The 27,809-nt window shown below is 36.9% G+C and overlaps 2 protein-coding genes across 7 annotated transcripts in view; one reads left to right on the forward strand and one right to left on the reverse strand.

Annotated features, from left to right (window-relative positions):
• Window positions 1-16,445, forward strand: part of CDC27 (cell division cycle 27) — a gene marked incomplete at its 3' end in the record, with an annotated part of 57,801 nt that extends 41,356 nt beyond the window's left edge. For 4 of the 6 annotated variants that reach the window (XM_079134953.1, XM_079134952.1, XM_079134955.1 and 1 more), the window contains exons 13-19: window positions 3,064-3,216; window positions 4,593-4,801; window positions 6,447-6,564; window positions 7,657-7,785; window positions 10,065-10,139; window positions 10,884-11,040; window positions 13,529-16,445. In XM_079134953.1, the coding sequence (XP_078991079.1) occupies window positions 3,064-3,216; window positions 4,593-4,801; window positions 6,447-6,564; window positions 7,657-7,785; window positions 10,065-10,139; window positions 10,884-11,040; window positions 13,529-13,611 (924 nt within the window). Of the gene's footprint in view, window positions 1-3,063; window positions 3,217-4,592; window positions 4,802-6,446; window positions 6,565-7,656; window positions 7,786-10,064; window positions 10,140-10,883; window positions 11,041-13,528 lie in introns of those variants that run through there. The other 2 variants (XM_079134957.1, XM_079134956.1) reach the window with 1 other exon arrangement.
• Window positions 16,446-26,243: 9,798 nt separating this feature from the next.
• LOC306656758 (large ribosomal subunit protein eL31-like) lies at window positions 26,244-26,696 on the reverse strand. The gene has a single exon (XM_079132301.1). It carries the CDS (start codon window positions 26,668-26,670, stop codon window positions 26,293-26,295), a length of 378 nt encoding a protein of 125 aa, XP_078988427.1. The 5' UTR covers window positions 26,671-26,696; the 3' UTR covers window positions 26,244-26,292.
• Window positions 26,697-27,809: the final 1,113 nt, after the last annotated feature.

A 27,809-nucleotide genomic window follows, 5' to 3' on the forward strand; every position in this document is an offset into this window, starting at 1 on the left:
TAGCAGAATGCTTGCCTATCACGCCAAGGTTTGGGGTTTGATTCCCCAGCACTGGAAGAAAGAAAAGAAACCTATCTTATCAGTATTTATAATTTATCAGTAAATTCCTTTTTGCTTTAAGTGATAACTTAAATTCTTCAGGCTTTCTTGAGAGAGATTTTTGAGAACAAAACTATTAATGCACTCAACGCAGAATGCCTGTCCTCTGCTTATTTAGATCTGAAAATTCATATTTACCATGTAATAGATATATGTATAATCCAAGTTCTTATACAATATAGTTATTTTTGAACTATTGTTATTTATTTACTTATTTATTTTTGGTACTAGGGAATTGAACCCAGGGGCACTTAACCATTGAGCTACATCCCTAGCCCGTTTTTTATTTGGGCCTCACTAAGTTTCTGAAGCTGGCCTCAATCTTGGGATCCTCCTGCCTTGGCCTCATGAGTCACAGATTATAGGTGTGCACAACACTATGCCCAACTCTTTAATGTGTTTTAGAAACTTGAAGAATGCTATGAAGAAAATTATATTTAATTGAGGACACAATATCCTTATCACAAGGCTTTTATCCTTTTAATTTTAATTAAATTTGTTACTTACGTTACCTGTTGTTTTAGGGTTTTATGTGTGTTTTTATTTGGGGTTTTGTTTTTTTTTTGGTTTGGGGAGTGTTTTTGTTGTGATACAGGGGACTGAAACCAGGAGTGCTGTACCCCTGAGTTAATCCCAGGCCTTTTTATTTTTGTATTTTGTGTTAGGGTCATGCTAAGTTATAGAGGCTGACCTTGAATTTGTGATCCTCTTGCCTCAGCCTCCTGAGTAACTAGGATTATAGGCATGTGCTACTGTGCTTGACAGGTTGTCTGTTTGTAGATAAAAGGAAAGGATGGTTAACTTAAATTAAAAAAAAAAAAAAAATGGGGCTGGGGAGATAGCTCAGTTGGTAGAGTGCTTGCCTTGTAAGCACAGGGCCCTGGGTTCGATCCCCAGCACCCCCCCCCAAAAAAAAAAATGTAATTTCCAGTTTAAATCACTTCTATTCAGAGTATTTTCTCCCCACCTCTAAGCTTAAAAAGAAAACAGCAACAAAAACAAAAACCCTTTAAGAAATTAGTCTAATATGGATTAAAGTTGACAAGGTTACTTTATAGAATGTATTTCAGTGCTATTATGTTCTGTACTCTCTAATACAGCAAGGCAATTTCTTGCCTCTAGGGGAGTATATTACCTTCTAGTAAGAGACAGATTATAAGCCAATAAATGTTTAAGGATAGGTAGCAGGAAGTCATATGAAGGAAAATGAAGCATGGTAAGGGAACTGAGGGGACGGTGAAAGTATGGTGCTGCCTTTTTTTTTTTTTTTTTCCTTTTTAAAATGAGCTCAAAATCAGATTATTCTTCTGTTCATGAGCTGTGCAAAGATACAAGGGGAAACTGTTCTTCCAGGCAGAGAATAAATGCAGACGTATCTATTCATGTAATTTTGTATAGTACCAAAAGAGAATTATAGCCAGAAAGCCTGACTCACTGCTAGGAGTTCCATGTTGGGATTATGGCCATTTACTGGTACATAGCATATATACAAAAAAGCAAAACCTGTGTTTGGAAATCCTTTTCAAAATTAATTCTAGTTTATTGTTTATAGTTTGGAATACCTGAATTTTGTTGTTTTCCATAGTTACAGACCAGTGAATGACCTGAGTATTTAAAAACAGCCTTTTTCCCCCAGCTTAATTTTATTTTTTCCATTTTCTTTCTGTGTATACCATAATGAATTTTCAAAAGAGGCAATAGATTCTGAAATATTTGAAACAAAAGGTACCTGTGTTTGTTGATATGTGCATGGGGAAGGAGGGCAGGCTACTAGGTAAAGAACCCAGGGGTATCTACCTCTACCACTGAGATATAGCCACAGGCTTTTATTTTATTTTATTTATTTATTTATTTATTTATTTATTTTAAGACAAGGTCTCCCTAAGTTGTCAGGACTGGACTTGAACTTGTGATCTTCCTTTTAAGAGAATTTAGGGGCTGAACACAGTGGTACACACCTATAATCCCAGGGCCTTGGAAGGCTGAGACTGAAGGATCACAGTTCAAAGCCAGACTCAGCAACTTAGCAAGATCCTGTCTCAAAAAGGGTTGTGGGGGCTGAGGCTGTAGCTCAGTGGCAGAGCGCTTGCCTAGCATGTGAAGCACTAGGTTCGATCCTCAGCACCACATAAAAAAATAAACAAATAAGATAAAGGCATTCTGTCCATCTACAACTACAAAAAAATTTTAAAAGGGGAAAGGACTGTGGGGGGGGGGGGGGGTCACTCAGTGGTTAAGCACCACTGAATTCAATTCCTGCTACCAAAAATAAAATAAGAGATTTTTAGGTAAGTTACAAATCATTCATTCAGCTAGTGCTTAGATACCATCTGGCATTTCTTGGGAATAAATTCCAGATTTTAATAGCTATCTTTTCTTTATTTTATTTCATTAAGAATATTCCAAATATTCTTTATTCTAAACTGAAGCTTGAGAATTTTGATATTGAGATAAGACTCACATAGGAAAGGGCAGCGAGAAGGTGGGAACTACAGTTCCTGCCAGGTATGGTATTAGTGTATGTGCTCAACATGTCACAGGGTTGCTAGCCATCTTATTTTCAACTCAGTCTCTCAGAAAGTCAGTGCAAAAATCAGAAGTCATTCTTCTATCTTTGCTGGGAGGGTTATTCTATAAAGCCATTATTAAAACTTGAAAGTGTTTTTTAAGAAGAAAATATCAACTTGTCTGTTTTTTTGTTTTGTTTTGTTTTTTTCTCCAGTGCTAGGATTTGAATCCAAGGCTAACTTTGTACATAAAAAGTAGGTTAAGTGTGATATGACTATCAACATTTGACCTATACCACAGAAGGTTGCTTATTTTGTCCTTGTATTATGAATAATTCACTTTAAAAAATATAACACAAGGCAACATTTTGGTCCTATGAAGGTAGTGACCAAAACTGTGCTTGCAAATATATAATTCGTATCAGCTTGTTTCCCCTTACTAGTTTTTGTATTTCAGGCTGAAAGGATATTCTCAGAAGTTAGAAGAATTGAGAATTATAGAGTTGAAGGCATGGAAATCTATTCTACAACACTTTGGCATCTTCAGAAGGATGTTGCTCTTTCAGTTCTTTCAAAAGACTTAACAGACATGGATAAAAATTCACCAGAGGTATGTTGACCAAAACACTTTGCTTGTATAGTTACCTTTTGATCACCCTTAACAAATGGAGATGAATCAGATACAGTCTTGCATCACTTAAGAATAAGGATATGTTCTGATAAATGTGTTGTTAGGTGATTTTTTTCATTGTGCAGAACATCAAAGAGTACAGCTACATAAAAGCCAATGTAATATCTCTATGCGGTATAATCTTAAGGGACCATTGTCATATATGGTGTTCATCAAAGACCAGAATGTTATGACTATTGTTCAAAAGCTATTTAGTATCAACTGCACTTATTTTCCTCCTCAAAGGCAGGGACCCAGAGAAGAGAAGATCCTAGAATATGTCAGGCGCAATTCAAAAATAGAGTAATTAAAAAGCAGTTGTTTCATTTAGAATTAATCAATGACTGTACTAAAGTTGCTATTTACTAATATTAGATAGAGATAATTGAGCAAAAGTAATATAAATCGAAGGGAATGCTGATTTTAAAATAAATTAGTAATATCAATTGCCATTTTAGGATATAAGGACAATTAATTCACATCTTTCAGGTTTTGGGGGTTTTGTTGTTTGTATTTTTCTTGGTTCAGTATAAAAGAGTAGAATTTATGCTAGTAATAAGAAAAAACAGCTTAAGACTTGTATTTCAGGGCATCTCAAGAATATTTAGTGGGTCTGGGGTTGCAGCTCAGTTGGTAGAGTGCTTGCCTCGCATGCGTGAGGCACTGGGTTCTATTCTTAGCACCACATACAAATAAAGTAAAGGTCCATTGACAACTACAAAAAGAATATTTAGCGAGCCAGGCATGGTGGCACACACCTGTAATCCTAGCAACTTGCAACTTGGGAGTATAAGGCAGGAGGATCCCAAGTTTAAGACCAACCTCAGCAACTTAGGGAAACCCTGTCTCAAAATGAAAAATAAAAAAAGGGTGGGGGATGTAATTCAGTGGTAAATTGCCCCTGAGTTAAATTCCCAGTTTAAAAAACAAAAACAAAAAACTTGCCCTGGTAGATTCTGTTTTCTTTACTTTACAAGAGAGAAAGAAGTATTAAAATGAGTTGTGTGAGGCTGCCCTACAACAGGTCCCAGCAGTGAAAGTCGAACTTTGTCTTTACTGCCCTCAGAGCCAGAGCTTTCTGCACTACACTCAGCTTGCCCCCAGGTTTCTGTCCTTTCTCTGTTCATTTCTGTAGGAGCTGAGAATGACCCTTGGCATTCAACTGAGAATATGCCTGTTGGGTAACTCAAATGTTGAGTTTCAGTTTTTGTTTTTCTAAGTGAGATATGAGATTTGATTTTAGTTATAGGTTTGGTTTTGTAGAACAAAATAAAATTTTAGTCATGTATTTATTTTTTATTTCCTTGTTTTTTAAGGCCTGGTGTGCTGCGGGGAACTGTTTCAGTCTACAACGGGAGCACGATATTGCAATTAAATTCTTCCAGAGAGCTATCCAGGTTGATCCGAATTATGCTTATGCCTATACTCTACTAGGGCATGAGTTTGTGTTAACTGAAGAACTTGATAAAGCATTAGCCTGTTTTCGAAATGCTATCAGAGTAAATCCTAGACATTATAATGCATGGTAAGTGCTAAAGAAGTACAAATGCAAAGTCTTATTGGTGGCTTTTTTTTTTAAACAATAAAGAGGCTCCTACCAATAAGAATTACTATTTGATATATATTTTTTGACCTGTGTATATATGGTTTTTAATGGATTATATCTTCTAAATAGTTACATTGTTGTAATGGTGGCCAAGAAAAAAATGCCAGCTTTTACTGACACATGAATTCAAGCTTACCTTCCCCTTAGATATATAGAAGTTCTCTAAAATTTTAAGAACTCAGTTCTTAATAGGTCTTGTTTTTTAAATGTGTGGGATCTGTTCTGCTATTTTGCAGTAGTTGCAGTCTTAACCAGATTTACCACATAAAAAATTGTTTTATAAAGAGAACTATTCAAACTGGAGAACTTTTACTGGGAAGAATTTAAGTACTGAGTTGTTTAGGTAACATTATGTATCTAAATACTGAGCAAATTTATTATTCTAATTCCAAAGTAATAGCCTTTCTTTTATTTATTATTTCCACTTTCACAATCATTAGCAGTCTTTTTATGCATTTTTTTAATATGTATATATTTTTTTAGTTGTCAATGGATCTTTTTTATTTATTTATTTATTTATTTATATGCAGTGCTGAGGATCGAACCCAGGGCCTCACACATGCCAGGCAAGTGCTCTACCACTGAGCCACAACTCCAGCCAAGTCTTTTTGTACCTTTTCTTCACATGTAACACTATTATAATGATGAACAAAGCAACTCAAATAAAGCATCTGTATTGTACTTTTTTCCTTATTCATTTGGTGCTTATTCTCCATCATTATCTATTTGTGGCCAAGAGAGGTCTCCCTGTGTAACTAAGCATACTGTGTTCAGTTGACATTTTGAAAATTCAGAAGAAATGCCTGTATAACAATCCGGTACACTATTGCATAGCCTTTAAAAATTATAATTTTCAAGTCTAAACAGGAATGCATGCCATTGATATAGTAAGGAGGAAGGAGAACCATCCATGACATTGTGTTTACTATGATTACAACAGACAAAGAATATGGAAATAGCATTGTTAGTAGTTCAGCTATCAGAATCATAAAGGAAGGACCTGGCTAGAATCCTTACTAGCTATATAACTTTAAGCAAGTTACTTCTCTGAGCTTCCGTTTTCTTACTTAAAAATGGGAATTACAGAGGCACCTATCTTCTTAATTCTAGGATTAAATGAGATAATTCACATTAAGAAGAATTCAGCGGAGCTGGGTACAGTAGTGCATACCTGTAGCCCCAGTTCAAGTTCAGCTTGAACAAGACCCTGTCTTAAAAAAAAAAAAAAAAAAGAATATAGCAAAGTTCTTGGCACACCCATATAATATCACTCAGTTGAAATTAGTTGTTAAGTATATAGTGGTGGGTTTAAGGATATGTTTTCCTTTTTACCCCATTTTTATGGTTTTGTTTGATTAGTTGGACTGACTTGTTTTTACTTGTACAATTGTTTCTTCTAAAATGTTTTAATGATTTTATCATGACTTATACCTTTTGCCTCTCCTATTAGACTATCAGAATTTTTAAAATGCTAATAAATACCGTGCATAACCTGTTACTAGTTGGAATAAATTATCAGCCAAAAGTTCTGTCCCTAAAATTTTACTTTGTTTTTTTCTTGCAGGTATGGTTTAGGAATGATTTATTATAAGCAAGAAAAATTCAGCCTTGCAGAAATGCATTTCCAGAAAGCACTTGATATCAACCCTCAAAGTTCAGTTTTACTTTGCCACATTGGCGTAGTAAGTAATTTTCTAAACATTATTGCTCTGCTTTCTCCCTTTATTGATATGTTTGTTAACTAACTTAATTGCTATAATGGAAATTGAAGTTTTTGTTATTAATGTTATTGAAACAGTATCCCAGAGCCTTTCACAGCCTAAAACATCACCTTTTGGGGTTGTTATGAGGAAACATCACTGATGTGCTCTTATCCCTTGGGCAAGTCATTTAATTTTTTAGTATTTCTGCTTTATGAATAATAAGTAATATCACCTTACAGGATAGCCAAATAGTTACTTTTTTTTTTGCAGTGCTAAGGATTGAACCCAGGGCCTCATACATGCTAGGCAAATCCTACCACTAAGCAACACCCCCAATCCCTCTTTTTCAAATAAATTGCTAAAGTAGTTAATTGCTGTGATACAGAATTGATAACAGGAGATTCTTTGAACACAATTTTGAAAAGGCTGATATTAAGAGAACCACAGTAAGCCTGAAATGTATTATCTGGCTAAATTATAACACATTATTGTATGAAGGGAAAAATCAAAGTTTTGCTTGCTTTTTAAACATAAAAGTTACCAAATCTGCTCTAAAGACAATATAGTAAGCTGGGAGCTCACTGTAATCCCAATGACTTGTGAGGCCGAGGCAGGAAGATGGCAAGTTCAAAGCCAACGTCAGCAATTTATCAAGGCCCTGTCTTAAAATAAAAAAAATAAAATAAAATAAAAATGGGCTAAGGCTCAGTGGTAAAGTATCCCTGGGTTCAATTCCTAATACCAGAGGAAAAAAAAAAAATCATGATTATCATTGTGAATAATAGTAGATTGGGAGCCAGAGGACATAAGGTCTTCATCCCTAAGCAAATTCAATACATTTATTCTGACTCGTGTTCTCATCTTTAATTACTTGAATTGGAAGAGATTAAAAAAAAAAATCTATTAATCATTTGGCAATCAATTGGTAAGTTTACTTAAGACAATAACAGACCATACCACCTCATCTTTAATAGTGTTGTTTTTATGTTGATACTGAATAACATTATTTGGTTCTCACTTTCCTTCAAAAATATCAGGGGGTAACATTAACATGACCTTTATTTATTATAGGTTCAGCATGCACTAAAAAAATCTGAGAAGGCTTTGGATACCCTAAACAAAGCCATCGTTATTGATCCTAAGAACCCTCTATGCAAATTTCACAGAGCCTCAGTTTTATTTGCAAATGAAAAATATAAGGTAAGATATATATCTGAATTATCTTCCACATTGTATTGCTCAAGTTTTGTCCTTTTTAAAAATAAACCAAAAGTTATCCTGAAGCAGTGGCACACACCTTTAATCCTAGATGCTTAGGAGACCAAGGCAGAGGGATCACCAAGTTCAAGGCCAGTTTTGGCAACTTGGCAAGACCTTGTTTCAAAATAAAATTTTTTAAAAATAGATAGATTATTTATATTTTAAATTTTTTATCTGAGGCCATTCATTTTCTCATTTAGTTGTTCAGTGGACCTTTATTTAATTTATTTATATGCAGTGCTGAGAATCCAACCCAGTGCCTCACACATGCTAGGCAGGCGCTCTACCACTGAGCTACAAGTCCAGCCCCTCTCCGTTTTCTTTTGTGATACTTTTAGGAAGGATGAGTATGTGGACATTTAGAAATATGTGGTTATCCCTTGTAAAGATCCATGTAAAGAAAGGCAGTTTTTCTCTCAGGAAGATATCTTAAAGGTAAGAGGTAAACGATCCTTTTAGGACCAAAATAAGTGAATAAGTGACAAATTAATGTGTGTGTATTCAAAAAATGCTTATTGAGCTGGGATATAGTTCATTGGCAGAGATCTTGCCGAGCAGGTACCGGCCTTGAGTTTGATCCCCAGCACCTCCACAAAAAGGGGGGGATATTGAGTACTTACAGTATGTACTTGGAATATAGCAGTAAGTAACACAATCATGTTTCCTTCCTTTGTGTAGCATACCATTTAGTACCCCTCTACAGGGAGAACATATACCAACCAGTAACTCCAAAAATAATGTGTGGAACATAAAAGCATAGCGAGTTGTGAGAGCTTGTAACAAGGTGACTAGAGCAGATCTGATGTGTTTTGCGCCTTACTTTTCACTCTGTTTTTCAAATTATGTAAGATGATAGAAATACTGAGGAAAGAAGATAAAACTGAATAAGAGAAAAAAGGAGATGAAATGACATGGATTTTCTTATAATATTTATACATATTCCCACATAAGTGTATTTATATGTGTGAGGATGATACATACATTTTGTTGCAAGGAAAATAGTACTGTATTGACTGTTTCACGTCCTGTTTTTGGTTTTTATTTTTAAACATACAGTTAAGCATCTACAGATCCATAGAGAATGGACCATAATTTATTCAATAGGCTGCAATTAAACACCATGATAACTTCTAGTCTTTTACAATAGATGTTGGGTTAAGTATTCTTATGACTTGGTAAATTTTTTTTATTATACCCCTGGGACAAATTCTTAATAGGGAGATTATGGAACCAATGGTTGGTTACAATGCAATTTTTAAACTGCTTAATCATCCTCACAAATAGGTGGCATCTTTTCTTGGGGTACTCTACCACTGAGCTATATTCCCAGCCCTTTTTATTTTTAATATTGAGACAGGGTCTTAACTAAGTTGCCAAGACTGGCCCCAAACTTGCAGTCCTCCTGCCTGAGCCTCCCGAGTCACTGGGAATAAAGGTGTGTGCACCTGGCCACATCAATTTAAGTTCTTTTTCACTGAAGATGTAAAATCAATTTTCAGTGAAGATGTAAGTGTACACATGTAAGATGTGCACTTATATCTTCAGCGATTACAATACTCATTTCACCTTATTCATGCTAACTTTATGTAACACCAGAATATATTCATTTTTATATTTGTCCTGTTGGCAGGTTAAAGAAATGGGATAGCATATTGTTTGGGAAACTAGTTTTATTTTTAATGATGATATCTCCCCTAACCACAAATGTGATTTTTTCTCCCATATTTCCTCTCATCTCCTCAACCCTTTAGCAGGGGTCAGAAGATTACCACACAGTTTTTAACTCTGGGCTCAAACTTTAATAGGCAAGTTGGTATTCAATGCTTAACGCTTCCATCAGGAAGACAGTCCATACAGAACTGTAGACTTAATTTGTGTTCTACCGCCTAGTTTTCAAAACACTTTCATACAGTTCTACAGATAATATGAGATTATTGTTATTTTTAACTAAATTAGTGATAAAATCAGAAGTTGTCACCACCTGCATCTTTCACAAAGTTCAGTGTACTCTAGTGAATATCTGACATTTCTTTGTTCCTATTGTCACATAGACATTTTTCGTGCATTTTATTTTTACAACAGGAATTAATGCAGTATGAAAGTACATTGGTTAAGATCTAGTAAGCTTTTGTTAAGATGATTTGGAAAATCTAACAAAAATACTTGATCACAGCTTTGTAAAATTTTATTACACTAAGGTTCTTCTTTGCCTTTTTCAGTCTGCTTTGCAAGAACTTGAAGAATTGAAACAAATTGTTCCCAAAGAATCCCTCGTTTACTTCTTAATAGGAAAGGTAAAAATTGGGGCCATGGTCCTACACTGTGACTTTCATAGCAAATACTAACTTTTGAAAAATAAGTATAATGTTTATTGTTTAACACCTATTGAGAAATTCAACTAGAGCTCTAAGTTCTCTGGGGATAATGGGTTTAGTTCTATCATTTAAGAGGATGATATCATAAAGAACCCTATAATTCTAACTTGTGGTACTAGTAGATAAAACTTGCAGTCCAAGACTAGTAATAAATAACTAAAACTACCTCATGGAAAACCCTCCATTTGTCAATAAAATACTTACAAACCCCTCAAAAGAAGAACATCAATGACACTGTGTTGTCTTGATTCCCACGGCCAGGATTTTATAGATTGGGCCACCAGATTCCAACTGGTTTGAGTGTCTGGGTGACCTGGACACATGTTAAGAGTTGGTGAAATTCCATTTAAAATCAATGTAAGTGAGTGTTAATCAAGCAGCTTCTGTAGTCTCATTTCTTCCTGTTGTCAGTGTTCCAGAATGAGGTTTATTGAAAACTCACTATCTTAAAGATTAAAAGGAAGGAATTCTTAAAAATAATATCCAGTTATATTATAAAGGAATTTAAGAGCTGGTATGACTTTATAGGATGAAAATGCCCTTCCCATGAGAATAGATTTAGAGCATATAAATCAAGAGCCTAATTTATATTATAAATGTTTAGGATTTTATAGTCAAAGCTCACAACTTAATGAAAAATGTAGTGCTGCTGTTTATTTTTAGGTTTACAAGAAGTTAGGTCAAACGCACCTCGCCCTGATGAATTTCTCTTGGGCTATGGATTTAGATCCTAAAGGAGCCAATAACCAGATTAAAGAGGCAATTGATAAGCGCTATCTTCCAGATGATGAGGAGCCAATAACCCAAGAAGAACAGATCAGTGAGTATCATACATAGAATTTTGAATATTCTACCTTTTACATAAGGATTTATGGGCAGCTTCTTTATTTTCCTAACTGTGATATTTCTTTATACAAAATGGAATTTAGAGAAATCAAATAGGGTGATGTAATACCAAAGTGCATATGTAGTCAGATTTTAAGTTTCAGTTCCGGACAGTTCTGGATCTAATTTACCGTGTAATAACAAATCCATTGCTGATTTTTTTTTTTTTTAACTTGGACCTCAATTTATGTTTGGATATGTAACTAATACTGCCTTATCTGCTTTATAGGAATGTAGCAGGGGGGCCGAGCATGGTGGTGCCGTACCTATAATCCCAGCAATTTGGGAGGCTATGGCAAGAGGATCGCAAGTTTGAGGCCAGCTTCATCAATTTATCAAGGCCCTGAGCTACTTAGTGAGATCCTGTCTAAAAATAAAAAATAAAAAGGACTGGGCTGTAGGCTGGGATTGTGGTTCAGTGGTAGGGTACTTGCTTACCATGCGTGAGGCACCAGGTTTGATCTTCAGCACCACATATAAAAATAAAGTTGTTTACAAAGGGGAAGGGGACTGGACTGTAATCCCAGCAGCTAGTGAGGCTTAGGCAGGAGGATTGCAAGTTCAAAGCCAGCCTCAGCAACCTTGCAGGGCCCTAAGCAACTTAGTGAGACCCTGTCTCAAAATAAAGTTTTTTAAAGGTCTGGGGATGTGGCTCAGTGGTTAAGCTCCTGAGTTCAATCCCCAGCACCCAAAAAAAAAAAAAAAAAATGTAGTGAAAAGAGAGAATGATAAATGTGAAAATATATTTCAAAGCACTTTTAAGTACAAAGTGAGTGAATAATAAATTTGTTAACATTTTAAAGCATTGACGGAGCTACAGAAGCAGCTATTCAAATTCTATAATCCAAGTAGCACTTCCAGTCTGAAGGTTATAGTCTATATTTCTGTGGACCACTAGGGATTATCCTCTAAGTGGAATGACTGACTGAGGATAGGGAAAAAGTTATAACACTTTTTATATAATGTCTCAGAGAACTATTTCTTTTTTCAATTTTTTATTTGTTCTTTTTAGATACCTGTGACAGTAAAAGATATTTTGATGCATTATGCATATATGGAGTATAACTTCCCCTTCTTGTGGTTGAATATGATGTGGAATTATACTGGTTGTGTATTCACATATAAACATAGGAAAGTTATGTCTGATTCATTCTACTGTCTTTCCTCTTCCCATTCTCCCTCACTTGTCTTCATCCTCCTTTGTCTAATCCAGTGAATTTCTATTTTTCCCTCCCTGTGCCCCCACCTTATTGAGTGTTAGCATCTGCATATTAGAACATTGGCCCTTTGGTTTTTTGGGATTGGCTTATTTCACTTAACATGATAGTTTCCAGTTCCATCCATTTACTAGCAAATGCCATTTCATTCTTCTTTATGGCTGGGATTATTCCATTGTGTATATATACTACATTTTCTTGATCCATACATCTGTTTAGGGCACCTAGGTTGGTTCCGTAAGCTTACCTATTGAGAATTGAGCTGCTATAAACATTGATATAGTTTGTCACTATAGTATGCTGATTTTTTTATAGTATAGTATGTTTGTCACTATAGTATGCTGATTTTTTTTTCCCCCTAGGTACTGGGGATTGAACTCTGGGGCCCTTAACCACTGAGCCACATCCCCAGCCCTTTTTATATTTTATTTAGAGATAGGATCTCATTGAGTTGCTTAGGGCCTCACTAAGTTGCTGAGGCTGGCTTTGAATTCACAATCCTCCTGCCTCAACCACCTGAGCCACTGGGATTGTGTGCACCACTATGCCTGGCTATAGTATACTGATTTTAAGTCCTTTGGATGTATGCTGAGGAGTGGGATAATTAGGTCAAATGGTGGTTCCATCCGAAGTTTTCTGAGGAATCTCCATACTGTTTTCCAGAGGGTTATACCAATTTGCCGTCCCACCAGCAATATATAAGCGTACCTTTTTTCCCCACATCCTCACAAACATTTATTGTTACTTGTATTATTCTTTTTTTTTTTTTTGGGGGGGGGGGGGGGCGGTTGCTGGGGATTGAACCCAGGGCCTTGTGCTTGTAAGGCAAGCACTCTACCAACTGAGCTATGTCCCCAGCCTGTTACTTGTATTCTTGATCATTGCCATTCTGCCTGGAGTGAGATGAAATCTCAGTTTAATTTTAATTTATATTTCTCAGAGAACTATTTCTAATTCTGGGGGCAGGAATAAGGAATCAGTTAGGAAGAGGCAGTTTTAAATCTTGAAAGGTTAAATTCAATAAATTAATATCACGTGTTATAAAATAAGGAATTTGAATTACATTTTATTAAAGGAAATTAGGATTTTCAGTGTTCTTTATTTAGTGTCTCATCTCTAAACATAATGCAATTTTCCTTGTTTTCATGAACCAATAAGATGTATCTGTCAGACATCTTACTATAGACTTTTGTTTTATTTTTAAAGTGGGAACAGATGAATCCCAGGAGAGCAGCATGACAGATGCAGATGACACACAACTTCATGCAGCTGAAAGTGATGAATTTTAACTTCTGGAACTCAGACTTTTACAACTGGATGTGTGACCAGTGCTGACATGTTTATTGTCCCTCCGTATACCGAGTCTTCACTCTTGAGCCGGCATTGTCATCATCCATCATTTATACCATAAGTGTGCCACTTTCATTGGACCCTGACTGTATACAGAATGAAAGGCAGTGCAATATTTAGCTGCTAACAAGACTGGCTCTTTTACCAGTATGAATGACAATTTAGGGGGGTAGGGTGGGGAACTTTCTTTTCTTTTTTCTTTAATCTCCCTTAGTTGCAAAGCTATCATGGAAGGAAGAGTTATGTTTTATCTTGAAGGAACCATTAGACATGGAAAATAGTGATGAACCAGAATTTCTTGGTCGTTTTTCCAAATATTTGTTTTTATTTGGTTCTGTTCCTGATAAACAGAGTGACTGACCTTCATTTCTAGGTTCTTCAAGAATGGTGTTAGCAAGTGCCAGATGGAACAATAAAAGACATTGCCTATAACAGAGTAACTTGATTGCCAAGGAATGTAAATTACCTTAAACTTGCAGTGTCTCCTATGAACAAATATAATGGGCATATTGGGACTGGTATGTAGGAATCAAATAACCCTCCCTACAATGTACACTTATTCTTGGCAAGAATGCTTTAATGTCTAACCAAGAATTTTAATTTATTCATCTTGCTTCAAAGTGTTGATCATTGTTGTCTTAGTATTGCAAACTTTAAAATTGGTCCTTACCATATTGCCTCATCTCTTTGAGCTCTGTGGGATCACCTTTAACATTCAGAGATGGTAGAGTGGTTCCCCACTGAAAAGCCAAAACAAGGCCCTTAATGACCACTTAAGTTCACCGTGAGAATCAGTATGAGAACACTAAAGAGAGACTTTTAAGAGATCATGATAGTGAAAGCCTTAATACAATCATAATTGTACCATAACCTTGAATATACATTTGTTCAAGACAGTGTCCCTTTGACTTTTCTAAGTGTTTAAGCAGAGTGCAAGAATGTGTGGTTATCTTTGTTGAAGTCATTTCCATTCTTTTCAGCTCTCTGCTTCAGATTATTTTTGGTAGCGTGAGTCACCAAAACTTTTACTAAGAGTAATTGGGTTTAGAATATTGGAATTTTTATCTTGGGGGAAGAAAATTCTGATGAAGGAGGCAGGTTCTCTCCTGAGTTCGTCATAACATGGGTTGGTGTCTTTGGGGAATGGCCACAATTTTAAAGATCTAATTATGCATATAAAATGGGAATTATTGGAATTTCACAGTAACAGATTTAAACAGTCTTAAATTGTGTATCTCCTTTATTGTAATGTATTGAAATTTTTAGGAAAACTTTAGTTGTTAACATTTTATTTAGTGCCAATGTCAGAATATAACAAATTATAGTTTCTTATGAATGGCAGGCCTACCGTTATTATTTTGGATTATTTGATGAAGGACAAACTTACCTACTGGTTACCTGTATTTGTTAGTCAAGCTGTGAAAATAAGGTGAATTACAAAAGATGTGAAAATAATTTTAGCTTATAGACTCAGTAATTTTCTGTCATTTACTATTAATCTCACCAAACATGGATTAGATACCATTATAAATTAATTCAAGTCAACTCTTGGATTAGGGTTTAGGTGCAAGAGGAGCATTTAACAAAATTTCCTACCTAAATCTATATATGTGTGCTATCTAAAAAGTAATTTAAAAGGAAAAGGAAAGGTTGGGAATAAATGAATATCATTAAAAATTCCCAAAGGCTAGCACTTGGATTCCAACAAATATTCCATTTTATTATCCATTAGTTTTGTAATGTTTATTTTTAGATTCTTTTTTTTTTTTTTTTTTTTTATTGGCAAATCATAAGCCAGCTACATAACAGTATCAGATGTAGAATTTCATAGAAGGCTTCAACTTGAGTTAGAAAGCCTGGAAAAAGCTAAGCTCAGAACATAACTTGCTGAAATATAATCTTTTTGTAGTACGAATTTATGTACTGGGCCAGAGAGACTTTCTGGTACTGATTTTCAGACCAAGAATAAAAGGATAGCTATGGAAGGCACACCATGGCAATAGCTGGCTGAGGGACACTTTTGGTCTGCACGTGACCTGATTTTATTTTTCTTTATGCTTACTTTTAAAGTAATTTTGGTATTCAAAGCCTTATTTCCTACCTAGTAACTATTTCTTGCTCTTTTCCTTTCTTTCTTCCTTTTTTTCCCCATAGAATGGGGATCATAGAAACAGAAGAAGAAACACATTTTGGCCCAGCAAAATGTTTTCTGTCAATTTCGGAAGTTACTTTGAAGGAAATTAAAAATACTAAGTACTTTGACATCCTTTTTTCTGTTTAAGCTTTTCACACACACACACACACACACACACACACACACACACACACACACACACACACACTTTTGTTCAGAAGTTATCTCGTGGCATCAGATTTTTTTCCCCATGGAAGTGGTTACTACTCTGGAATTTTAGAAGGTTGAATATTTTTTCAAATGAGCAATGGTACTAAAAATAATGAAAGGTGGTCCCTACTTTTTCTGTATTTCATTACTTTAAAAGTTTTTATTTTTTTCATAAACTGCAAGTAACGTTTGAACCATGCTGCTGTTGTACCTTAAACAAAAACTCAGTGATAAACCAGTATTTAGTCTATTAAAAATACTCTTTTGGAAGAAAACAGTTTCAAAGTCTCTGATTAGCCAGAGTATAGTGTGGGTCTTCACCGAGAAATCTGTTGACCTGTTTTCTTTGTGAAAACCTGGGAAAATGCAAGTGTGGGTGTGATGTGTGTGTTCTATTTGCATTGAAACAATGTAATTTTGTGTCTTCTTTTTGCTTTTCCTGACTTATTTCAGAAATTGTACAGTCTTGGGGGGGGGGAAAGTCTTTTCTGTTAATATATTTGCAGTTCATTAAAGGATATGGAAAATCCAAATAAATTACTTTTGAAAGCAATTTATAATCAAGTTGTTAAAGCTATATAAGAGCTGTGCCATCTGTATTTTTTAGTAAGACACAGCAAAATAGTATGAAATATTAGATTCATGTTCTACAAAAGTCTAGGGCAGTGTTTCTCTATTTTTATTTTTTACTTACATTCTCTTTTAATATATATGAATATATTTTTAAAGTCCATACCCTTTTTTAGCATTATTTGGAATTTCAAAATAAATATTATAACAAAAAACAGTGGTAATTTTTAGAATATATTTTTTTCAAACTATAGAACCTCCTTACCAGCAGCTGCAACTTTGCAAGTCAACTGCTTACTCTTTGATCATGTGATTTCTGAAATTCCGCTAAAAGGGACACAAAACTTTTTTGTTCCAGTTAAAATCTGTTTTAAAAAATCAAGATCTAGGAGAAGTAAAATATGTAAACCAAGTTTTACTGTTTTACTCTGGTTTGAAATCTTATTTGTCTGTTTGTCTATTTTGGTATCTTAGAGACTATCTGAAGAACTGAAGACTTTTCAGACTTGGAGTTAGAACCAGAGAGTAACACAGTATGAACCAAACAGATCCATTCATAATCTTCCCTAGCACCTGCCATTTATGGTCAGCTAACCAAAGATAAATAGCTTAGACATGGGATTTTTCTTTGGCTGGCTTACCTGCTAATCGATGGCTCATGAATGTTCAGTATGGGTTTTATTTTTCTTTTGAGTACAAACTGTGTTAAATAGCTACGTTTAATAGCATTGCTCTGCATACTGTGTTACTTGCTTTGTGGACAGAATTTTCCATCAAAACAGTCTGGTAAGGTAGGTATTATTACATTTTACAAAAGAAAAGCTGAGATTCAACTATTAAATTATAGCTGGGTACTTCTATAATTAATGTATGTTCAAAACCTTGTGTTTAGTTTTGGATGATTCCTCTAGATGATTTGAATTCTGTCAAACGTCAACTGTTAGATGTCTTTAGCATTTCTTTAAATAGTGCTAGTATCATAAAGCCCAGGTTTTACCAAGGAAACTATTATTGATCATATATTCAAATATATCATATACATGGTCGGGTTTTTTTTTTTTTTTTTTGCGCTATTGGGGATCAAACCCAGGGCCTTGTGCTTGCAAAGTAAGCACTCTACCAACTGAGCTATCTCCCCAGCATACATGGTCTTTTGATGAAGCTTTGAGCTGTAACCTGTTTCTCTAGTCTTCTCACACTAAAAAATGAAATTGTTTTCCCAGCATTGTACAATAGTAAGTTTTAAATCTTTAATTTTCTTTAACTTTTTTTTTTTTTTTTACCAGTTTCCCCTATCATAAATACTTCTTTTATACTAGGCACTGTTAAAATTGTTCATGACCTTACTAAAGACAATAAGGTAGACTTTTTATTCAAATGAAGCCATGGAGATAGGTATAGAGACTACCACAAGGAGATCTTACATAGGGGAGACAGATTGGACTCAACTCTTAAATCCAAAAATAATTACAGATTTGTATCCAATGAGCAGAATGGGATCACTGTATGGAAAATTATTAAGAGTCAGGCACAATGGTGCACTTCTGCAATCCAAGTGATTCAGGAGGATGAAGCTGGAGAATCGAAAGTTCAAGGCCAACTCCAACAACTTGGTGAAGCTATCTCAAAAATAAGAAAGGCTGGAGATATAGTTCAGAGGTAGAACATTCCTGGATTCCATCCCCAGCACCACAAAAGGAAGGAAAGAAGGAATGAAAAAGCAAACAAGAAAATTAAATCATTCAGGTTAGAAGCGGGTAGGGGCTAAATTAACTATAGGATTATTGCTGAACATCAGCAAAGTTGATGAGGTACCAAGAGTGGGGAGTTTTGCTAAATTGATTTAGCAGAATTCTTGCTCAAATGGGATCCTACAAGGGCAGAGAGGGAAACCCAGGATCAGATCCAGTCAGAAAGTACTCAGAGGACCCTGACTTCTGGTTATACTGTAGACTCGGGTTTTTGTTTTTGTTTTTTTTCTGGGGGTTGAACCCAGGAACCCTTAACCTCTGAGCCACATTCCCAGTCCTTTTTTATTTTTTATTTTGAGGCAAGGTCTCACTAAGTTGCTTAGGGCCTTGCTAAGTTGCTGAGGCTGACTGAATTTTTAATCCTCCTACCTCAGCCTCCCAAGCCCCTGGAGGTGGTAGATGAGTATAGGCATAGACCCCATCTCTAAATAAAGTACAAAAAAGGTCTGGGAATGTGGCTTAGTGGTTGAGTACCCCTGGATTCCACCTCAGTAGCAAAACAAACAAAAAAGAATGAAAACCAAGAAAACAGACATAAAACAGAAATCTTTTTTGTTTTGTTTTGTTTTTGAGGTACTGGAGATCAAACCCAGGCAGGACCTCACACGTGCTAAACCAACAGTCTACCACTGAGTCCTTTTAATTTTATTTTGAAATGGTCTTACCAAGTTGCTGAGGCCTTCAATTTGCCATCTTCCTGCCTCAGCCTTTCAAGTAGCTGGGATTAAGGTGTGTGCTAACACACCGTGCTTTAATTTCTAGTTAATCTGCATAAAATACTTCATTTTGGGCTGGGTAGTATTCTTAAGGCCCTGAGTTTAATCCCCAGCACTGAAGAGGAACATAAAATTTTCTTTTTTCCTTTTTTATTGCCATTTTAGGAAATACTGATATTATATTGAACCATAGCAGCCACAATAGCAACCATTCATTGTCTTATTCCCAATCTTAAAATTATTAATTTTGTCAAGTTAAGATTTGCTTTCAACTCAATACTATGTAAAGCCACTACTAATACAATAGGTTACTTTTGGTAAACTCATTCGTCTTCCCAACACTCAACTCCACTTCAACTGCCATATATAACATTGTTGTCACTTAAGATACCTCCTTTCTTTTGCTAGCTTTCAGTGGTTTTTCTGCCTGACTAGGTGCTGAAATGTATTTGTCTATTAAGAATGTTGAGACCTCAGGCTGGAGAATAATAGTAGTAGCCTAATTATGAATCTGTCCCATACCTGCCCCAAAAGAACCATAAAATAAAGTAGAGCAAATAAAAAATACACATGAAGGCCGATGCCTTCATGACTAAAGTACTGCAACTTGTGAGTGTGGAGGGTGAGGAGAGGGACATTAGGACTCCGTGGGACAGAGCAGAAGGCAGTAGAGAACTTGAAGGAAGCACAAGAATCTCCAGAAAGAAAGGGTGAAACAAAAAATGGAAAATACTGAACACAGGTTGAACCTAGGTAGATCTTAGCCTTGGCTTGGGTGGACGGGGGCTTGAAAATGTGGGACCAGGAGTGACAACTTCATAGAAGCAGTGTTTCTGGCTAAAACCAGTTACAAGAAATACTGAAAGGGAAAGGGGGAAATGTAAATCTCCAGAAGAAAGGATAAGCACACCAAACTTTCTCCCACCCCCACCGAAAAAATCTTCAAACTGCACAAAAGGGGCAGAGCTGACAGATGAGAGCAAAGAAATTTCCTTTAAAAGGCATATGAAGCCAGGCACAGTGGTACACGCCTGTGATCCCAGCAATTTGGGAGGCTGAAGCAAGATGATCACAAGTTCAAAGCCAGTTTCAACAATTTAGGGAAAGCCTAACCCTTTCTCAAAAAATAAAAAAGGGCTGGGTGTGGGCGTGCATCCCTGTAATCCCAGTGGTTCTGGAAGCTGAAGCAGGAGGATTGAGTTCAAAGCCAACCTCAGTAATTTAGCGAGGCCCTAAACAACTCAGCGAGATGCTGTCTCTAGGTGAAATATAAAAAAAGGGCTGGGGATGTGGCTCAGTGGTTAAGCACCCCTGGATTCAATTCCTCGTACCAGAAAGAAAAATGAAAAAGGAGTGGGGGGAGCATATGAGATGCCAGGCATAGTAATGCATGCCTGTAATCCTAACTACTTGGGATTCTGAGGTGGGAGGATCACAAGTTGAGACCAGCTTCAGCAACTTTGTAAAACCCTATCTCAAACAAAAAGAATCATACAGTGCCCTTTGGTTTCAATCCTCAACCCAGAAAAAAAAAACAAAAACTGTGTGTGTGTGAGAGAGAGAGAAAGTAAAATTCACCTTAAATTGGAAAAAAACTGAAAAAAATGTTGATACAGGATTTAACTATAGTTTTGCACAGCACATAATAACACAAAGTCAAGCACAGAGACACAAGACCTTAATCCTGACTTCTCAGGAGGCTGAGGCAGGATTCCAAGTTCAAGGCCAGTCTAGGCAACTTAGACCCTGTATAAAAATTAAGATTAAAAATGGGCTTGGGGAAGAGTGCTTGTCTAGCATGCACGAGGCCCTGGGTTCAATCTCCAGTAACACATACACACACAAAAGCAAATGGCAAGCTGAGAAGAAATACTTGAACATATATCATGTATGAAAGCAAACACTGAAGATATGTGACTAGTGTGCTTCTTCACAGAACTTGGTTTTCAAATAAATATATTAAAATTTGCACAAAAAGGTTAATATTTCTATAATACAAGCAAAAAACATACTATTTCTCACCCAACAGTGGCAAAAATTCAAAACTTTTTACATTTAATGAAACTATGGGGAAACAGACATAGCAGTCTCCATGGAGAGAATTTGGTCGTATCTAGCAAAACTCCATAGACAGGTACTCTAGGAATTTCCCCTGAAGAAACACCTTGATAATATGAAAATACAAATATATAAGTTTATTGCTTACTCTTTGTCAATGCCAATATTGGAAACATGAACGTCCAAGAATAGGAAAGACATTTGGATAGACTGTAGTATTCATACAAAGAAGTACTATGCAGCTACAAGAGAAAAAATGAAGTTGATCTCTATGAACTGTTATCAACTAATTTCCAGGAAAAGTTCAAGAGCACAGTACAAGGCAGCAGGCTCTTTTGTATCAGGGAAAAAAAAAAAAAAAAAAGGGAAAATAAAAATATATACATTTATCTGCTTATTTTTACAAAAAGAAATACTGGAAGAATAAACCCCACCATAATGAATTCATTTCCCTACAAACATTGTCTCCATCTGTCTAAGTGAGGTCTGTGTGGATAGACAAAATGCTGGAGATAGTATAGAATTCTCACAGCTCCCCACTATTGCCTTCATGCCTTCACTCCTCCACCCTGAAGTACATTCTCTTCCTTTTGAGACTAACTGCGAGATCCCATTTCCACCTCAACTCCATCATCTGCCAACCTTCATCCATTCCTACATGGTAAGTGATGGTTTGGACACCTAGATTTGTATCTTCCTTTCCATCGTCCTTTGTTAGCTTATCTATGCCCCATCTTTCCTCAGTCTCTTCAGCTCCAGTGACATTCCAGTCCAAGAAGACTCCCACCCATGACCATGCAAGAGTTTTCCAGGCCCTGAACCAAGTCCATCACTGCAACTCTAGCTCACAGAACTCAGATTTCTGTCCTATAGCCTTAGCTCTTCTCAGCTTTCTTGCTTCCTTCACGTCCATTCCCTCAGTTCTTTCATCCATCTCCTGGAGGCAAAAATCCTATTAATCTTTCTTTAGAAAAAAAAAAATTTTTTTCAGTGCTGAGGTTTGAACCCAGATCCTAGTTTGTGGATCTACACCCCTGCCCTAGCATGTTTTTATTTTGCTTTACTCCAAACCAGTTTTAGCTTTGTGATCACTTAAATTGGGAGTCATAACTAGAACACTTTGTGCGTGCGTGTGGTATGTGTGTGTGTACCAGGGATTGAACCCGGGGCACTTAACCACTGAGCCCTTTTTATGTTTTTATTTTGAGACAGGGCCTCACTAAGTTGCTGAGGCTGGCTTTGAACTTTCAATCCGGAGCCTCAGTCCTGCTGGAATTACAGGTGTGCGCCACTTTGCCCAGTGAAATAAGATTTTAAATGCATAAAGCAAAACTCATACATTTAGCAAACTAGGAGTAAAATTGAACTTTCTCAAACTAACAAAGAAATATCCATAACAGCATACTTAATAATGAAAGACTAAAAGTTTTTCTCCTAAGGTCACAAACAAAACAAGGATGTTCACTCTTGCCACTTCTATTCAACCCTGTACTAGAATTTCTAACCAGAGCAATTAGCGAGAAATATATATACAGCTTGGGAAGGAAGAAATAAAACTATCTCTTTTGCATATAGCATGACATTGTAGTATATCCTAAGGAATCCAAAATGTTGTTCAAACTAGAAGCTCTTGCTGGGCGCAGTGGTGCATGCCTGTAATCACAGTGGCTCAGGAGGCTGGGGCAGGAGGATCGAGAGTTCAAAGCCAGCCTCAGCAACAGTGAGGCTCTAAGCAACTCAGTGAAACCCTGTCTCTAAATAAAATACAAAATAGGGCTGGGGATGTGGCTCAGTAGTCAAGTGCCTCTGGTTGAGTTAAATCCCTAATCCCTGGTAAACCCCCGCCCCCCCAAAAAGAACTAAAAGCTCTTTCATTTTTGTTTTGTTTTTGTAGTGCTAAGGATCAAATCCAGGGCCTAGTACATGGTAGGTAAGCACACTACTGAGCTATTCCCCTGTTAGAACTAAGGGACAAGTTCAGCAAAGTTGTAGGACACAAGATCAACACTCAAAAATTAATTGTATTTCTACACATTCACAATGAGAAATCTGAAAATGAAATTCAAACAATTATATTTACATTACAGCAAAAACAAAAGCAAAACAAGAATAAATTTTGCCAAAATATTAGGCATTTTTCTTATTAACTTATTTGATTTCAAAAGAACTCACACCAAAACAAGACAAGATACAATATCAAGACACAAAAATCAGTTGTAGGGCTGGGGTTGTGGCTCAGTGGTAGAGTGCTTGTCTAGCATGTGTGAGGCACTGGGTTTGATCCTCAGCACCGCATAACAATAAATAAATGGCATTATGTCTGTTTACAAGTAAAAAAATATTTACAAAAAAAGTCATATATCTCTACTGTTCGTACACTTGTCTGATATCTTGGTTTTTTTACAATAAGATGAGTGAATTAGAGTTGACATGTATGGGAAAATGCTAATTATTAGATAACATCGTGTATACTTTAACTCCTTAAATTCTATGGGGTAACATACTTAAACATTATTAGTGTTTTCATAGGTTTGTAAATAAAAAGGGTTTAAAATTGCTTTGTGTCATCACTAAACTAAAAACAAGATTATGAAGAGTTATGTCCTAACAGGTACAATTCTATAGTAATTTATCTAAATTCAGAAATTTCATAACAGTTGTTTCAGAATGTGAACAAAAAGGGGTAAACAGATAGAAAAGGATATTTTTCTGGAGACATCAATGACATTAAGAGTTAAATGTTGTGTTTACATTTCTGATAACCTGGACAATGTAGAAGTTCCCAAATAAAGGCCTTATCCTTTCCAGCCTATGTTAAGCCTTGTTATGGGAAAAATTTCTCAGTTCTTCCACCTCCTGGTGAGGGATTATTGGCTTCTGTCATCTTCATTATATTCATTGACATGTTTGAGATTGTGCAACATTTATTTTGTATTAATCTCATTTCAGTACTCATGTCTTTTTGTTCTTCTCTTATAGAAGCATCCACCTCCAAATGCCTTTACAACCTGCTCTTCCCCAGTCAGACTTCTAAAATTGACCCAATTTTTAAAAAGGGACCTCCAAACTGCTTGCCCCACGCTGCCTGCTTCCAGCTCAAAGCAGCCAGAGTGGTCGTCTCCCCCTTTCCCTACTAAGGAGTTCCTAAAACTATAGGGGGGAATGAAGCCAGGATTGGGGACAGGCAGTTAGTGTAGAAATAGGGGATTGGCCAAATAGAGGAAATGAAGTCCATGAAAGCCATCTGCCTCTGGAAGTCTGGAAGTTGGGGACTGCCCCTGGGAGAATGAAATGTCAAGGATCTTCGGAGCCCATTGATTACCAAATTCCCCAGCCCTTATCAAGGACTGCAAGCAAGGAGTAGCTAATGCCCCCTGGGCCTTTGCCTGACTGAATCACTTTGACTCTCTCCCTGCCCCATCAGCTTCTTACTTTTTATATCTCACCTGCAAAACCAGGCCTAGGCAGGAAGGAGAGATAAGCGGGGAGAGAACTGGAGAACGAAAGATCTTCTTATAAAAACAAAAACGGGGGAATATAATATAATATAAATCTGCTCCCTGGCCCTTTACAGCTGCAGCCATTTCTCCACCTCCCAAACTAACTTGTCAGTCTGTGAACATCCTAGTGAGCTATTGGTTCATCAGTCAGCTAGCAAGTATCCTTCTCAGTTATTGGTCCCTTGTTAGCCCATGGAATTCCACTGCTTAAAAATGGCTCCCACGCCGTGTTCTCTCTCTCTCTCTCTCTCTCTCTCTCTCTCTCTCTCTCTCTCTCTCTCTCTCTCTCTCTCTCTCTCTCCCCGCCCCCCCCTCCTGGCTTTCTCTCTCTCTCTCTCTCTCTCTCTCTCTCTCTCTCCGCCCCCCTCCTGGCTTTCTCTCTCTCTCTCTCTCTCTCTCTCTCTCTCTCTCTCTCTCTCTCTCTCTCTCTCCTCCTGGCTTTCGCTCTCTTTCTTGCCCTGTCTCTCTCTCTCCCTCTCATTTTCTCTCTTTCCCTGCAGGGAGACACTCAGCCTCTTTGCTTAATAAACTCTCTTATGTGAGTTCCCACGTCTGGAGTGGTTTCTGGGTTCTTACATCTGCACTGGCAATGAACAATCCAAAAATAAAATTAAGAAAACAATAACATGATAGCATTAAAAAGAACAAAACACAGCTGGGCATGGTGGTGCATGCCTGTAATCCCAGCGACTTGGGAGGCTGAGGCAGGAGGAGCATGAGTTCTAAACCACCTTGCATCTTAGCAAGGCTCTAAGCAACTCAGTGAGACTCAGTGAGTCTCAAAGTAAAAATATCAAAAAGGGTTGGGGATGTGGCTCAGCAGTTAAGTACCCCTGGGTTCAATCTTCAGTACCATGTCCCACCAAAAAAAAAAAAAAAAAAAAAAAAAAAAAATCAGAGTACTTTAGAATAAATTTAACTCAGAGATGCAAGAGTCTATACAATGAAAACTACGAAGCATTTTTGAAAGAATTTAAAGTCAACTTAAATACATGAAAAGACATGCTGTGTTTATAATTGGAAGTTGTGTTAGTTTTTCAGCCATGAATTAAAAAACCTGAGGAAAACAATTTAAAGGAGGAAATTTTTAGTCTGGTTCATGGTTTCAGGGGTCTCAGCCCATGATCAGCTGGCTCCATTGCTTTTAGGTCTGTAAGGAGGCAGAAACATCATGTTGGAAGGTGGTGAGAACCACCATTCTAGATTAATCTATTCTGGTTTCCTTTCTCGAGTTCCACACTTTAGCCACATGGAGCTATCCATTTCTGGAAAATGGTATGCTATCCCTCACCTTCTGGAATTTGCACATGCTATTCCACAACCCCCTTACCATCTCTGGCATATTGGCTTCACCTTCTTTTGTCTCTCTTCCCCACTTTATTTATTTATTTATTTATTTTAGTTGTAGATGGACACAATACCTTTATTTTATTTATTTATTTTTATGTGGTGCTGAGGATGGAACCCAGGGCCTCACACGTGCTAGGCAAGCGCTCTACCCCTGAGCCACACTCCCAGTCCTCCCCACCTCCTTTTAAACTAGAAGGCAGTGGTGCCATTGGATTCATCGTTGTTTTTCAGGGCTTTGGCAGGGCCGGGCACATAGCATGTTGCTCAGTGACTGTTTTTTTTTTTTTTTTTTTTTTCTCACGGTTTTATGATTTTATTGGACAATCAGCAGTTAGTTCTCATCCACATTGACTGTCTGTAGATTTTTGAATGTAGTAACAGGGACGTAGATTACCAAAGTATAGAGTTTGTTGGGCGAATCTTCATCCTCATTACGTTTTCTGGGCAATCGCACAAGAATACGATATGGGACATTCCTTATTCCTTTGGCCCAGACAGCTTTGTTGAGCCTGGTATCCATGCGCACATCTGGAGTTCCCATCTCCTTCATGGCACATTTCTGGATCTCTTTGAGTACCCGTGGAGCACGCCTCTTGAAGCCGACTCCACGGATGAGCTTGTGAATGTTGATGGTGTATTCCCGGGTCACGACCTCGTTGATGGCAGAGCGGCCCTTTTTCTTCTCGCCATCCTTCTTTGCGGGAGCCATTCTGCCAGGCTCAAGTTGGAAACGCTCAGTGACCGTTTTCATAATGAACATTGAGCTAGACAGAAACCTAGTTGCTAAAGCAGGCAGTATCCAACCACAGAGGCTCACGATGGAGAGGCCAGTAATCTGCACCATTACTCAGCAATAAATAGGGTCAACATATATCTATTCACATTTTACTCCAGGCCTATTGAATACCTGCCCAATGTCTCATAACTAAATTGATGACAGAGGGAATAAGAAGAAATTAAATATATAATTAATAAAATAAAATAAATACAAAGGAAGGAGTATGGGAGCAGTTCAGGATCTCATCTCTTCTTATATTTTAATACAGAGGGACAGAGTCCTTAGTGTTAGCCAAACTTTTTATTGAGCGAGCACCCACTATATGCAAGGCTCTGTGCTGAACTTTACAAGAACTCCTTTGAGAAAACCGGGGGAGAGAGTCATTGAATATTTGCCTATAGTCCTATGGATTATGCTAAACCCATGTTTATTGGAAATTGCTGTTCAGTGACTTGCTTGGCCTCAGACTATACATCTGCCCTGGTTGTTCACAGATGGGTCACAACAAGTCTCATAGACACATTTGAATATCTGAACCAAACTTAAGGAATAGGTGTTTTTGATAGTGGTTCAGGTGTATCAACTTTGATTAGAAAACATGACCAATTATTACATCATAAGATCTAAATGCTATTATTGAAGCCATAAAAGACTGGGGGACAGAACTGGCTTGCTCTCCTAGTAAGTACCCATGGTGCCTTGTATCTCTATTACCCTACCTGTCATCATAGCATGCTGCAGTTGCTTGTTTGAGCTGGAGAGTAACTTTTATGTTTATTTCTGCTCTTCTAGCATACTGGTGTATGCTAGAAGACAACCTGGGACTAGCTAACTGGGACCAACAAAAGCTCCTTAAGTTTGCCTCATCTGTCTAGTCACTAAGATCTTCCCTAGTGGTCAGGATTCTATGTATGAAACTTTAAAAACATTTTTTTTTTTTTTTTTGCGGTGCTGGGGATCAACCCAGGATCAACCCAGGGCCTTATGCTTGCAAGGCAAGCACTCTACCAGCTGAGCTATCTCCCCAGCCCTTAAAAATATATTTTTTAAGAACATAGGGATGTAGTTCT

This window comes from Sciurus vulgaris (assembly GCF_902686455.1).
Source record: "Sciurus vulgaris genome assembly, chromosome: 3".
Classification (NCBI taxonomy): Eukaryota; Metazoa; Chordata; class Mammalia; order Rodentia; family Sciuridae; genus Sciurus; species Sciurus vulgaris.

Bases quoted from the DNA above. Each gene is read 5' to 3' on its own strand.
- LOC306656758 (XM_079132301.1), bottom strand. From the start codon at position 26,670: ATGGCTCCCGCAAAGAAGGATGGCGAGAAGAAAAAGGGCCGCTCTGCC.